The sequence below is a fragment of the Leptodactylus fuscus genome, chromosome 4 (assembly GCF_031893055.1).
Source record: "Leptodactylus fuscus isolate aLepFus1 chromosome 4, aLepFus1.hap2, whole genome shotgun sequence".
NCBI classification, from domain to species: domain Eukaryota; kingdom Metazoa; phylum Chordata; class Amphibia; order Anura; family Leptodactylidae; genus Leptodactylus; species Leptodactylus fuscus.
The window spans coordinates 73,893,728-73,907,472 of record NC_134268.1 but is presented as its reverse complement, the minus strand read 5'-3'; the positions used below and the strand labels follow the sequence as shown (position 1 = coordinate 73,907,472).

General features: G+C 42.6%; 1 protein-coding gene across 8 annotated transcripts in view; it reads right to left on the bottom strand.

Annotated features, from left to right (window-relative positions):
• Positions 1-13,745, bottom strand: part of PTPRM (protein tyrosine phosphatase receptor type M) — a 568,788-nt gene that overhangs the window by 324,806 nt on the left and 230,237 nt on the right. For all 8 annotated transcript variants that reach the window (XM_075270676.1, XM_075270675.1, XM_075270678.1 and 5 more), the window contains exon 7: positions 7,177-7,470. In XM_075270676.1, coding sequence (XP_075126777.1) covers positions 7,177-7,470 — 294 coding nt within the window. The remainder of the gene's footprint in view (positions 1-7,176; positions 7,471-13,745) is intronic.

Genomic DNA, 13,745 nt, shown 5'->3' with positions numbered 1-13,745 from the left:
GCAGAATTTTCCTTAAACAACCATGATTCCAACGCCACAGGTACCACACCTTTTTTTTGCTCCGGTGGTAGACATCCTGTTTTCGGAGTATTTTCTTCCATTTCGTCCCCAGTTCCGGAGGAGGAGCTATTTTCTAAAAAGCTGCAAGGGGTATGGTCCCGTATCCGAGAGAATCTGGTGCGGGCGTCGCACCAGGCTAAGGTCCAGGCGGATAGGAAGAGAGGGGAGTTGCAGTTCTTCCCTGGTGAGATGGTTTGGTTGTCCACCAAGAATATCAGGTTGAAGGTTCCTAGCAAGAAGCTGAGTCCCAGGTTTGTGGGTCCTTTTAAGATCATCAAGATGGTAAATGAAGTGGCGGCGCAGCTGCAACTACCTAAAAGGTGGAAGATAAACCGGGTGTTTCATGTCTCCTTGTTAAAGAAGGCCAAGAAGGGAACGTCTCCAGTTAAAGTTCCACCAGTTTCTGAGTCCGGGGAGTATGAGATATCCCGAGTTCTGGATAGCAAATATGTTCGGGGGAAGCTACGGTATCTGGTGGCATGGAAGGGATACGGTCCTGAAGATAATTCTTGGGTTCTGGAGTCGGATATGTCAGCCCCCAGACTCGTGGAGAAATTCCACAAGGAGTTCCCGAAGAAGGATGCTCCTAGAGAATCCGGAGTCTTCTCCTTGAGGGGAGGATCCTGTTAGGAGTATTTTGTGTCGTGGGTATTGGTGCACACCTTCTGACTTGCTCGCACGCACTGTTGGTAGGCAGCTTGATTTCCTGGTTCATTAGTCTGTCCTCCCATTTGCACCTGGGAGGAGTGGTCTCTTCTCTGTATTTAAACCCATGCCTCCCATGGTTCTGTGCTGAGTGTCGCTTTTACAGAGCTAGGCCTTAGCAGGAGGAGTAGGTGGTTATCTTGGATAGAGGAAGTTCCGTGGTTGGTTTTTGGGAGGTTTTGGGTGAACAAGTTGGTTTGTGTGTTTTCCCTTCTGTGTTCACCAATCCTCCCTCCGTGTACAATTGACTGTGTGAGTGAATTGCCTTATCCTTTGATTTCTACTCAGTTTCCCTGTGTTTGTTTCCTAGTGTACGGTTCCTTCCCATATTGGTTTGGGGAATTCCTTTCCTACATGTTTCCTGTGTGCTGCTTGTGTTGTTAGTCAGCGCACACCCTTGTCAGTCCCTGTCAGTAGCAGCTTCACTTGTTCGTTAGGGGTGACCCCCTTTAGTCTCCAGTCCCTAGAGATCTTATAGGGCATTCCTTCTCCCACTTCCCTCTAGGCCTACGGTGTCAGTGAGAGAGGAGCTGTCGGGGTCAGGTTTAGCCTGAGAACAGCCGACCTACACCCGTGAGGCAGGGACCGAGTTAGCTAGTGGGAGTAGTGCAGGGCGAGATTCCCTACTGCAATCCCTTAGCCCCGTTGCAGCTACCTGGACTGACATAACAACATCAGCTGCTATTCAAAGTCAATATGCATAAGGCACATGGTAAATAAATGTAACAATGCTGAAAACAATCAGAAAGAAGGGACAGTTTAAGGATATATCTTCCATGATAGAATTTCTGGGACAAATATCAGAAATTGCAGGAACTGGCTGACAACAGAAAGAACCGGAACTAGCTGTTGAAATCCTGTACAAGAGATAGGTTTCAGAATCCCAAACACCTTTACCATAGCCAACCACAAAGCCAGATGGACTTGTGCTGAATTTGGAGCCAAAGTTATTACCATAGAAACTGGTGCAAGAAATAAATACTCCATATTCTTAATAGAGATGAGCGAATAGTAATCGACGAATAGTTTTGAATACCTTGCTCCCATAGGAATGCGTACAAATGACCAAACACTAAGGGGTTAAGTGCTGGATTAACTAACTTCAGAGACAAAATCAGAAGACAAATGCTTTTCCAATAGCAACCCAAAGGTCAAATAGAGCAGTACAGTACAAACATCGATATGAAAGCCATACTAGGTACAAACACTTAGCAAGCACCTGGCAAAGGAGGAAGAGGGTTTAAATCTCCCTCCTAAACTGCTAATTGGATAATCCTAAGGCTATATTAACACAACAGTGATTAAACGCTGCGTGATATCAAACTTTTAACAAACGTCACACGTCAGTATTAATTTCAGTGCCAGTGAATGGGCGCTATTTACATGACTGTTACTTTGACGGTCTGTTGTAACCAGTGGTCAAAATATAGGTCATGTCATATTTTTGTCTGTTTTCAGTGAATCCCTCATTGTAATGTGAAAATGGTTACGCCTGGAGTGCAAGATGGTCATGAAAAATGAATGGTTTTCACAGCCAATTTGCACCTTGGATGTCTGAATTTAGCTCAAGAGAACTCTGAACACTACAGAAGCCTTCTAGGTTTGTATGTTAACCTTAAAGCCACAGTCGCTAAACTGAGTTTCTGGACAATATCCACATATGTGGGTTGATAATCTGCAGTGTTTACCATGGCAGGAAAGTGGATGTAATGTAATAAAATCTCATTCACATGATGTACAAAAAATCTACAGGGGAAATTGGCCGGGGTTGTGGGTTTTATATCAGCAGCCTATAAACGTGCGCTGCATGGGATTTCAATGCGATCTGTGGCACATCATCCACAATTACACAGGAAAACCTCACAGCTGTGGATTTTGGACAGTTATCCTGTTTTACAATAGACTATTGGCAGAGTATACATCCTGTATGGACATACCTATACATTTCTCTATAACAATCATATAGTAAATTTACACCAAATGATATATGGGATATTGTAGTTAATTATATCCATGCATTCTGAACAGCCTGCTTGTGGAGCCACTTGGTGCACATAAGACACTAATGGTAGAAATACAGATCCATATTTCACTTACGGTTGTCATGCCTTCATGTACTTATCATTGACTTGTAGATGTTTTGTCATGACAGATGTATAAACACTCCATTCTCTCATGAAACCAATTCAATACAATATCAGAACCTGACAAAAGACTTGAAAGGATGAAATTCACATCCCAATCACACAGCATATAACCTTGTGATAAAATATCACAAAACAGTACTGTAGGAGAACACAAGTCCAGCCACTCCATAGGAAGTCAGTTAAAACTCCAGTTGCTTATCCATTAAAACTCCAAACAGTAACCGCCTAAGAAAACTGAATTTTAGTTTTTTGATATTGCAGCTGCCCTAACCACCAGAATGGTCCGTGCACATACGGATGACCTGATACATAGTATGGTGAATGCTGTTGCTAAATTTTGGTGATCCCACTGTTTTCTTTCTTATCACATGAAGAGTATTGTCTTGAACATCTTGCGGCACAAAAATGGGACATTTTCAGCTTGGTCGTGCCAAGACCTAATGATTGACGTGAATAGATACATTGGATTCAATGTGTTCTCCAAATTGATGTATATTGAACATCGCAAAACCCCCATCGTCTAAGAGAAGACTCGTCTGCACTTTTGTTGAAAGATGACTTTGAATCAAATTTGTGTATATCTTACACAAAAACACAAAACACATAAACACAAAAAGTAATTAAAAAAAAAGGCATCTGCGATAAATATATTTGTCAGCATGTGAGCTACTTTATAACATTATCAAGTCGAGAGATCTATTACCTACTTCTTGTGGGCGGGGGCAGGGCGGGCCTGTTGGTGGGGCGTGTCTGTGGGCGGGGCTGAACATGTGGGCGGGGCCGGGCGGATCGTGAGAGCAGGAGACAGCGGCGTTCTGTGGCCGCCCAGGGATCCCTGCTGTCTGCTTGTTCACAGTGCAGGCTGAGAGTTATCTCTGGACACTGGCAGGCTGGGGCAGCCCCGCCTGCCAGTGTCCATAGATGACTCTCAGCCTGCGCTGTGAATAAGCAGCACCCCGGCCTCCTCCATCCCTAAGAGCGGCCTGCAAGTGTCCGGAGTGCTTGTTCACAGTGTAGGCTGAGAGTCGACTCACAGCCTGCACTGTGAACAAGCAGACATCGGGGATCCCTGGCTGCATCCCGTGATCGACCCATACGTCCATTGCGATCGACGTATTGGGCACCCCTGATTTAGACAGTCCATAAAAATAGGGGACACTTTTTCCAGTGTATTGTATGCATCCATATTTTTTGAAGTTGGAGGTCATTGTGATTGCAATTATCATTTTCAGGACACAGCTATAGACTTACTTATTCTTTATCATTCAATTGTGCTTCCTTAAGACATTGGTTGTTCAAGATTTTTGGATAAGTTGTGCAAAAAAAAAAATCAAGTTATAAACCCTGGCATTAGACTACCTAGAGAGTCGTACATGAGATGAATAAGTTAAAGGAGTGCAGCTGAGATCTCCAAGCCATTAGATTGGTGAATTGGAGCTGGAGTTGTTGTCGTCCCCATAGCGTCTGACTGGCAGCATGTAATTATCACTGTCATTAGGCAGGTGCAATGACTCTTCCTTTAAATTGACTCCTGTTGTTAGAGGCACATCTGAGGATGGCAATGTTTTACACCTTCCATTCTTAATTTGTTTGTCATTAATTCTTCAGTATCTACTAACCCCATTAACTAGCGATTAGGAAGTCATTTAAGTCCCGCAGCCCCCCAATTATCAATGTCAGAAAATAACGTCACCACACTGGAGTGACACTTTGCTGTCACATCCCTTCTGCAGCCACTCAATTCTTTATTCATTATACATTATAGTATATACTGTGCGAAAATCTATTCAAGTTATACAAAACAGTAAAATCTACTGTGGATAATACGAAATAGAAAATAATACAATAAAATAGAATGAAATTAGCATTATTAATATTACTAATACAGTTCAGGTTCCAAGAAAGTGGAGTCCAAGATTGTCAATCACTGCGCAAAACACAAACGACAGAAAATGCATTACCAGCATACGGTATCTGTGCGTTGTAATGATATCTGTCAAAGCTTGAGTGACAAGGCAACACGGATCACATTTATTTTGTCATTCTCCCAACAAGGCACAATTACAGTAAAATTTCCACGAAAAAGTAATGTATTTAAATTAGCTACGCAATTATGGAACCAATATTAGTTGCAGTTATGGGTGACCTTTGGTGCTGTACACCTTCGCCATGTATCCAGAGAACTGTCACTTCAGTTCTTGGTTTGATGGTTAATTTAATTTGATCACAATTTTTTCAATAAGCAAAATGATTTCTCTGTAACTACTGCCCAATTATAGAACAATATAAACAACTACAGTCTCTATAAAGATTATCTAAATGAAGCAACTCATCCAACAAACCAAATTAGATGGGAAGAGATCTAAATTCAATTGTTGCTTAAAATTAAATTAGCGCGCAACAAACTGAAGAAATCAAATGGGTAACCGAAAAGAAAGAAGCTGAGCTCTTACCAAAAGGTAAAAATTTCCCTGCTTTCTGCAGTAAGATAAGTATGCTTAAATAGGCAGTGTCGTTTCTATAAACTTTGCATAAATGAGTAGTACAAGTAGCAAAAAGGCACTTTGTAATGCGTCTTATCAAGGAGAAATTCATCTTTCTGCTCTTATCAGACTGTTTCCCTGCACCCCTACTGCTAAAATGGCTTTCAATGTAAAAGTCACTGCTCTATACCTCTCCAGACAGACTGCAAGCCACATGACTCATGTCAATAGAAGTCTATGAAGAGGGGCGAGGGAGTAGTGAGCAGGAGCTGCAGGAGATAAGACAAAAAAAGATAGGCTGATGTTGGAGATGAATAGAAGCTTTCTATCACAACCAAATCATTTTTACACACTGGTCAATACTTCAGTGAATACTTCAATACTATAGTGCACGGCTACTTTAAAGATGGAGCCAATGGTGCACTTGCACTGGGCACTATAGTATCAAGGCCCCCCTTGGGACAGCGGGACAGTTTTGCATTTGCTGTCCAGGTTGCCTCAACTCAGTGTCCGGAGGATGCCAACTGAAGACAGTGGTGAAGTAGGGAGCAGTACACTCCCTGCTTCACCATCTGGCTACTGTATCTGGTCCTGGTGTCTTAGTGAAGTAGGCGCAAAGTGATGACATCACTTACATCGAACCGCTTACTCCATGAAGACTCTGGGATCAGAGACAGGAGTGAACAGAAATAGGAAAAGGTGAGTATTAAGGGATTTTTCCTTGCCACATACAGTGGGGGCAACTGGGGGACATCATGAAATGGTAAGGGCATGAAACTATGGGGGGGCAACCAGGAGAGGGACTTGAGACTGTGGGGGCAACCTGAGAAGGAATTGTGATACTGTGGGGGCAACCTGAAGGGAACATGACGAAGATGGTGAAAGGTCCTCTTTAACTTCAAGAACCTCTTTGTGCTACAGATGGGGTGAGTCAAAATATTGACCTTGTCTCTAGAGGTGCGTAGTAGAGAGAGATGCAAAGACAATGCTTATAGATTGATGACATCACCAACCCCTAATATTTAGAGTCACAGTGGTTTGACTAGAGGATCCCTAACCAGGCTTAGTTTCTGAGATTATAATGGGGAAAGCCCTTGAGGCCTAGCCTGATGTCTACAGTCTGGAAACAACAGGTAATGCGTTCAATTGAAGAGACAATGAGACTGGAAACTTATATTGATGCAATGCTTCATGTTAAAAATATTCTAACTAGTCATCCACAAAAAAGATCTGATTCTGGAGTGCGAAGAATCCAGTACATTTTACAGGTGTAGTCATTCTTATATTTTTTAGAATTTTAGTAGGTCTCTGTTTATTTAAGAGATAAGTCTTTTAACAAACTATTTTTAAAGGGTTAATTTATAGACTGGGCCAATCATAAAATGAATTGCTCAGAAGCTTATGAGCTATGCCAGCTGCACCTTTTTGTGCTTACAGTATATACAAGGAGACAGTAAAATGCTATGCAAGTCATATAATTTAAGATTGCATTATTTTAACCAGAGACAGAAATTCTTCCTGTAAGCCAAGTCTGCATTTATGTATGTGCCCCCCACCCCACCTCTTCCCGTAAGGCTTGTAACAATTGAGAGGCTTAAGATTATACTGCACAATACGCATAATGCTCAATTTAAGACACTGGTTCCCTGCTATCATCTTTAAATATAAATCTTAGGATAAAAAACATCAGTATATCTCAGGGCTTCAAGGTCACAATATACGAACACTCATCACTTTGGAAGTTCTTTAACTGCGGCAATGAAATCTTTTTTCCTACTTACCAGCACATTTAGTCCTTGTCCTCAGTGCAGGTCCAGGAGATCCAGTTCCACCATCTCCTGGTCTTGTTAACAGGACACTTATTTCATATTCTGTATCAGGGTCAAGATGTCCAATCTTATAACTGGATGAATCCACAGACTGGATGTCTGACCAGGTTCCACTTGTAGTGCGATACTCTACATCTCGCTGAATGATGGGGCCATCTCCATTAATTGAGTTGGCATTGAGCTGAATCCACAAATATGTTGCTCCAACTGATGAAAGTTGAGGTGGTGCAATAGGTACAGGTGGCTCTGCAAAAAACCCAGAATGCATTAGTTTGCACCAATTCAGTACATTTTAAAGCAAGGCATTTACAAGTGGACTAAAAGACGGCCTGTGGCTAGGTCTCAAAAGCCAAAAAATGTTGGTGCTTTGTGTATTGAAATCCCTTCAGCTGTTCCAAGAATATAAGTCCCATTAGTATTTATGCAATTCAGGATTTATTATACAAATGGGTGGTATCACTGCATTACATATAGCACAGAGGGGCCCCACCCCCACTTAAACTACAGATCTTCTGCCCACTTGGCTATATGATGCTAATGATTAAAGGGGCTTATATCTTTGGAACAGCTGAATACTCAGGGTAAGCATTGGATGAGGTTTGTCATGGAGCTTTTGAGGCAATATGGCAGGTCCTCTTTAAAGGGATTACCTTGGGACTTTTTTAAACTCAAGATTATTGGGATTCTTTTACTTCAGAACCTCATGTTTCTGGGCTGGTTCCATCTTGTAATCGTATCACGTGATCAAAACTGTCATGTGATTGAACCGGCACCAAGCACCAGGGTCACTTTGCCTCCTCTCCTGTATTCACTGGTATTATGTGTACTATGGGCGCTAACTCTACTAGCACAATTATCTAGTCTGTGGTATAGGTAATACCAGAGAACATGGAATGACTTGTGATGCTGGTTCTGATCATGAGTAGAGGAAAGAGAATCCCAGTGGAAATGAATTTTAAAGAGTCCTTGGATAACCCCTTTAATATAGGTAATAGACAGAAAATACAGCAATGCCATGATGTGTCACATGGGGCTTTTGCTGCACATTTACCCCAGACTTTGCATTGCATAGGGTTAAAGGTGTTTTCCCAATATTTGCAATTATCACCAATCCACAGAAGAGGAGATAAGTGTCTGGTGAGGGAACAAGAACAAGGGTCCCACATCCCCCAGTTTCAACATAGTGTCATCTGAGCGTGCATACTCAACCACCTCTCCATTCCAATGGGGGATGGTGATAAATGGTGACTGATTTACCACTGTATAGTTGAAAAATGAAGAAATCCGTAAACTTTCTAAGATACTTTCTGTACTTTTCTATTCTTCTTCATTTTCCAAATTTTCCAAGATAAATACATTGGGGCCAGCACAAATGTCTTCAGCAGTTAGACATGATATATCAGTCTGGGATCTAGACTATTTCACATATCATTCTTATAGATACAACTGACTCAGCTGAGAGGGGTGGCTTGGTCTTGATGGGTTTTTAGCCTCTGGACATAAGCAAGAATATTCTCAATCGCTGACAGTAAACCGACATTTTGAAAATGATAAGGAACTGAAGCACAAAGTATACGCCGAATGCTGCGAAGATTTTATTTATACAGCTTTATTTACATAAAACAATGAACACCCTTTAAGGGCCATTTGAACTGATATAATGCACAGAGGCAATATCTATAAATTGAGAGATTGGGGTATATCATGAATATTGTTGAGCAATTTATTTAGAGAAACATAAAACGAAATGAAAACTCAAATATAATTTCCAGTTCCCTAAAAAACCTTCCCCAATATGATCTCTTTTTAGCCACTGGCTGCTGTGTTAGCAATGATTGAGTGAATACTATGTGCAGGAACCGTGTGCTGTAAACACTTCCGCAGCAACTCAAAATCATTTAACATCAATTTAAGTGATTAAGCTATTTCTTGAAGCAGGACGCAATACAATGCTTCATGGCGAATCCTAAGGCGAGAGTGTAACCATGCTGAAAGATCACTTAATTACTTTCTTGTTTCCCTCTATACATTAAGAACTGTTGAACTAAGATGCAGATAGAAAGGCAAGGTCGGAAGGGTTACAAGATACAGCAATTAGGTAGGAGAGTTACAAGGATTTCAGATCTGCTGCCTCCTATTATTTGTGGAGATCCCTGAGCTATTTGCAGCCACTTGTGCATAGTGGGTTAAGGGAAGCAATGAGGCAGTACTATCCTGAAGGCTGAGCAAAGTACATCTGATTCTTAGCTAAACTGTACTGGCCTAGTTACATGCACCTCATGCTATTATAAAGTCAGAGAATACACATCTTTAACTCACAGATGAAACATGACAACAGTGTAATGTATGGCCTATGATACATATAGTCAATGCAACGCTATATGAACTGGTCAGAGAACTTTGTAAGGCTCTGTGCACACAGGGCTACATGTTTGGCATATGTGAGGGATAAGCTCCCGAGCAAACATTTTGCCAAGAGAGTCCTTTTGGCCACTGTTGGGGTGGTATGGGTCGGCATATATTTTTTTCATGTAGCAGACTGTGCTTTGTTATACAGAATACCATTAAAAAACCTCACAATTGTAGTTAGTGGCCGCCAAATTCTACTAGGGGCTTACACAGTGGCATACTATATATCAGAGCTGTTGTGTAGACTAATATATTTATTAGGAAAGATAGTATCTTTCTCATTTCCCAGCAGCACATAGTTACCCTGTTCTTTAATTTTCAGAAACCTCTTCAACTCCTCTTCAACACCCATCATCCTCCAAAAAACTCTACTATGAGCGACAGTAAATAGTAAGAAGAGGGTTGCAGCTGCCGCCTCTTAGTCCTGAATTCACATCTGTGGTATTCATTTTTTGTGTGCAATGATAGAAACAGGAAAATAGAATGGAGGATAAAGACAGATCCGTTAAGTGTCAGACATCAATAGAGCCAGACAGTACGCCCTGCGATGGGGTCTGTCGGGTATCAGTTATGGTGCATGTCATTCTGCTGGACATAAAAAATGCAGAACTTTTTAGTCTTGGATTTTTGATGGGATCTGCCCTGGATAGAAATCTAACCTTACTTAGAGAAGGAAGATGGTAAAGCAAAGAGCAAGATATCTGATTGGCTAAGTGACGTCTTATATCAGACCAAGAAGAGCCCCCACGCAGCAAGCAAGGCGACAGAACAGGAAAATGGAGATATTAATAAATTCCTACAAACACAGGTTACATTCAGAGTTTCTGGCTACACAAGATATAATTATTCATAAGACTATGTAATATACTTCTACAGCTGTCTGAGGCAGGATTAGGATTTTACTGTAACAATACATATGTTCTAAATATTATATCTGTCAATTGTTTTATTAGACACTGCCTGATATAATTGTATTATTGGAATACTTTTCTGTAACCAGCAGACTGGAAATGCTGCAATATAGAAATTCTCTCTAGTGCTATGTTATTATAGGATCAAGTCTAGAAAATGAAGCAATTTCAAAATAGAATATACATAATGCGCAATTTTTAGTTTGGTATGGAAAGAATGTTGCAAAGTAAAAATGCTTAAAAATATTAGCGTTAATGGCTTATTTTTTGTTAATTAGCAAAATGCAAAGTGAATGAACAAAAGAAAACTCTAAGGCCCGGTTCACATTTCTGCATGGGTTTCCGTTTGTGGAACCCTAAACAAAAACCTAGTCCGCATAAAAAAGCAGTTACTTTAGGAAACCCACGGACCCCATAGACTATAATGTAGTCTGTGTGGTTTCTGTTCGGTATCCGCACGAAAAAAGTAGAGAAAAAGTGCAGATTGCAGAGATTTTCTCTCTGAATTTTTCATGCAGAGAGGGAACAGACTGACCCGAACGCAGATATGAACAAGGTCTTAGTCAGATTAGATCTTTGCCTTCAATTCTTCTAGGTACACTTGCCTATAATTGTTAAAGGAACTCGGCTGGGAGGTTGGTCCAGACATTTTGGAAAACTAACCACAGATCTTCTGTAGATGTAGGCTTGTTCAGAATCCTTATGTAATTCCAAACAGACTTGATGGTGTTGAAATCAGGGCTCTGTTTGGGCCATATTACCATTTCCAGGACTCCTCCTCCAAAGGTCACTTACATAAATATTGATTTGATTAAGATTTCTATTTTGTTCATTTGTTAATTTTCTTAATTGGCAAACATAAACTATAAGCACTTCTATTTTTCAAAGCATTCTTACTAGAGATGAGCGAACAGTGTTCTATCGAACACATGTTCGATCGGATATCAGGGTGTTCGCCATGTTCGAATCGAATCGAACACCACGTGGTAAAGTGCGCCAAAATTCGATTCCCCTCCCACCTTCCCTGGCGCCTTTTTTGCACCAATAACAGCGCAGGGGAGGTGGGACAGGAACTACGACACTGGGGGCATTGAAAAAAATTGGAAAAAGTCATTGGCTGCCGAAATCAGGTGACCTCCATTTTAGACGAATAGTGGATTTCAAATCCGGGTCATATGAGAATGTGAACTTTGTGACTATGAGACAGGGATAGCTGTACAGGCAGGGATAGCTAGGGATAACCTTTATTTAGGGGGGAATGTTATTAAAAATAACTTTTTGGGGCTCTATCGGGTGTGTAATTGTGATTTTTGTGAGATAAACTTTTTCCCATAGGGATGCATTGGCCAGCGCTGATTGGCCGAATTCCGTACTCTGGCCAATCAGTGCTGGCCAATGCATTCTATTAGCTTGATGAAGCAGAGTGTGCACAAGGGTTCAAGCGCACCCTCGGCTCTGATGTAGCAGAGCCGAGGCTGCACAAGGGTTCAAGCGCACCCTCGGCTCTGATGTAGGAGAGCCGAGGGTGCACTTGAACCCTTGTGCACCCTCAGCTCTGCTACATCAGAGCCGAGGGTGCACTTGAACCCTTGTGCACACTCTGCTTCATCAAGCTAATAGAATGCATTGGCCAGCGCTGATTGGCCAATGTATTCTATTAGCCTGATGAAGTAGAGCTGAATGTGTGTGCTAAGCACACACATTCAGCTCTACTTCATCGGGCTAATAGAATGCATTGGCCAGCGCTGATTGGCCAGAGTACGGAACTCGACCAATCAGCGCTGGCTCTGCTGGAGGAGGCGGAGTCTAAGATCGCTCCACACCAGTCTCCATTCAGGTCCGACCTTAGACTCCGCCTCCTCCGGCAGAGCCAGCGCTGATTGGCCGAAGGCTGGCCAATGCATTCCTATGCGAATGCAGAGACTTAGCAGTGCTGAGTCAGTTTTGCTCAACTACACATCTGATGCACACTCGGCACTGCTACATCAGATGTAGCAATCTGATGTAGCAGAGCCGAGGGTGCACTAGAACCCCTGTGCAAACTCAGTTCACGCTAATAGAATGCATTGGCCAGCGCTGATTGGCCAATGCATTCTATTAGCCCGATGAAGTAGAGCTGAATGTGTGTGCTAAGCACACACATTCAGCACTGCTTCATCAAGCCAATACAATGCATTAGCCAGTGCTGATTGGCCAGAGTACGGAATTCGGCCAATCAGCGCTGGCTCTGCTGGAGGAGGCGGAGTCTAAGGTCGGACCTGAATGGAGACTGGTGTGGAGCGATCTTAGACTCCGCCTCCTCCAGCAGAGCCAGCGCTGATTGGTCGAGTTCCGTACTCTGGCCAATCAGCGCTGGCCAATGCATTCTATTAGCCCGATGAAGTAGAGCTGAATGTGTGTGCTTAGCACACACATTCAGCTCTACTTCATCAGGCTAATAGAATACATTGGCCAATCAGCGCTGGCCAATGCATTCTATTAGCTTGATGAAGCAGAGTGTGCACAAGGGTTCAAGCGCACCCTCGGCTCTGATGTAGCAGAGCTGAGGGTGCACAAGGGTTCAAGTGCACCCTCGGCTCTCCTACATCAGAGCCGAGGGTGCGCTTGAACCCTTGTGCACACTCTGCTTCATCAAGCTAATAGAATGCATTGGCCAGCACTGATTGGCCAGAGTACGGAATTCGGCCAATCAGCGCTGGCCAATGCATTCTATTAGCCCGATGAAGTAGAGCTGAATGTGTGTGCTAAGCACACACATTCAGCACTGCTTCATCACGCCAATACAATGCATTAGCCAGTGCTGATTGGCCAGAGTACGGAATTCGGCCAATCAGCGCTGGCTCTGCTGGAGGAGGCGGAGTCTAAGATCGCTCCACACCAGTCTCCATTCAGGTCCGACCTTAGACTCCGCCTCCTCCAGCAGAGCCAGCGCTGATTGGTCGAGTTCCGTACTCTGGCCAATCAGCACTGGCTAATGCATTGTATTGGCTTGATGAAGCAGTGCTGAATGTGTGTGCTTAGCACACACATTCAGCTCTACTTCATCGGGCTAATAGAATGCATTGGCCAGCGCTGATTGGCCGAATTCCGTACTCTGGCCAATCAGCACTGGCTAATGCATTGTATTGGCTTGATGAAGCAGTGCTGAATGTGTGTGCTTAGCACACACATTCAGCTCTACTTCATCGGGCTAATAGAATG